The sequence below is a fragment of the Myotis davidii genome, unplaced genomic scaffold (assembly GCF_000327345.1).
Source record: "Myotis davidii unplaced genomic scaffold, ASM32734v1 scaffold2863, whole genome shotgun sequence".
NCBI classification, from domain to species: domain Eukaryota; kingdom Metazoa; phylum Chordata; class Mammalia; order Chiroptera; family Vespertilionidae; genus Myotis; species Myotis davidii.
In genome coordinates this window covers 12843-14383 of record NW_006294115.1, presented here as the reverse complement: position 1 = coordinate 14383, position 1541 = coordinate 12843, and the positions used below count along the sequence as shown (strand labels likewise).

At 55.2% G+C, this 1541-nt stretch overlaps 1 protein-coding gene across 1 annotated transcript in view; it reads left to right on the top strand.

The window, feature by feature from the left end:
- PSMD13 (proteasome 26S subunit, non-ATPase 13) overlaps positions 1 to 1535 on the top strand; it is a 6881-nt gene extending 5346 nt beyond the window's left edge. The window contains exons 11-13 of the mRNA XM_015566850.1: positions 674 to 754; positions 900 to 1016; positions 1400 to 1535. Coding sequence (XP_015422336.1) covers positions 674 to 754; positions 900 to 1016; positions 1400 to 1495 — 294 coding nt within the window. The 3' untranslated portion in view covers positions 1496 to 1535. The remainder of the gene's footprint in view (positions 1 to 673; positions 755 to 899; positions 1017 to 1399) is intronic.
- The last annotated feature ends 6 nt before the right edge of the window (positions 1536 to 1541 follow it).

The following is a 1541-nucleotide window of genomic DNA, read 5'->3' as shown; positions in this document are numbered from 1 at the left end:
AGCGTCCATGACCTCCTCAGAGAGGCCTGGCCGGACCGTCGGAGCGAAGGTGGCTGCTGCCTCCTGGCACTCGCCGCTCCTTGTCTACAGCCCATCTGACTTTCCCGCTAGATATCCCCTTTTGATATCTTTTTCTTTTTTATTATATTTTTATTGGTTTCAGAGGGGCAGGGAGAGGGAGAGGGAGATAGAAACATCAGTGATGAGAGAGAATCGGGGATCGGCTGCCTCCTGCACGCCCCACACTGGGGATGGAGCCCGCAACCCGGGCCTGTGCCCTGACCAGGAATCTAACTGTGACCTCCTGGTTCATAGGTCAACGCTCACCCACTGAGCCACGGTGGCGCGTGAGTTTGAGCCTTTTGAGAAAAGGGCCTTGTGTTCGGCTCAGTGCATTGTCCCAGCGCCAAGCACCTGCTTGGTGTGCGCAGTGACTTGCAGAAAGCTGCCGAACGGCTAATCTTACCGTCTCCCTCAGCATTGGAAGCTGGTTGTTAATGAGATATGTGGCTAATGTTAAGGAAGCTTTACAAAATGAAAGTAAATAAATAAAAATAAAAAACAAAGGAAGCTTTAGTGTAGAGGTAGTAACGTCTACATTTCCAGAGCAAGTATTGATAGAAGTGTCCTTATTGTTAGTTCTGACAGTTCTTATTTGGAAAATTTTTTTCAGATGACTTTCACACGACCTGCCAATCACAGACAACTCACTTTTGAAGAAATTGCCAAAAGTTCTAAGATCAGCGTGAACGAGGTATAGTGTTTGGACTGGGGCTGCCCCAGAGAGGCCGTGCTCCTGGGGCGGGGGCACCCTGCTCCCCGACTCAGACCACAGAGAAGCGGTGTCCTTCCCAGCATTTGGCAGCGCTGGAGCCCGCCTGACACCGCCCTCTGCGCAGGTGGAGCTGCTGGTGATGAAGGCGCTGTCGGTGGGGCTGGTGAAAGGCAGCATCGACGAGGTGGACGGGCGCGTCCACATGACCTGGGTGCAGCCCCGAGTGCTGGATCTGCAGCAGGTGACGGGGCCACCAGGAAGGAAGGGGCGCGGGGCAGGGTGTCAGGGAACCTAGTTTAATGCCGCCTGGGACCTGAACCTGGTGTTTAAAAGCGATTGTGGTAACAGTGCTGGTCATGCTGGTGGTGCCTCTTAATCCTAAAATTGGTCCTCTCATCAGGTACGTTCCTGCTTATGTGATTTGAGCCTAAATCCGTCCTCACATTTGTTGGAATTTAATCCTGTGGATTTCCTGTGCTTGTCGGCTCTCTTTCCTGCCAGCGTGTGAAATGTGGTTGTGGGGAGATGCCTGTGCAGCGCCGTGTCCTGCCCCCCACCCCCACCCCCCAGCTCGGGGTCCCCCCGTTAGGGCCCTGCTTGCCTCACTCTGCTCTCCGCCCTCAGATCCAGGGGATGAAGGACCGCCTGGAGTCCTGGTGCACGGACGTCAAGAGCATGGAGATGCTGGTGGAGCACCAGGCGCACGACGTCCTCACCTAGAGTCCTCCCAGCGGTGCCCGCTTCCCGCCACGGTCTCCCTGCCACG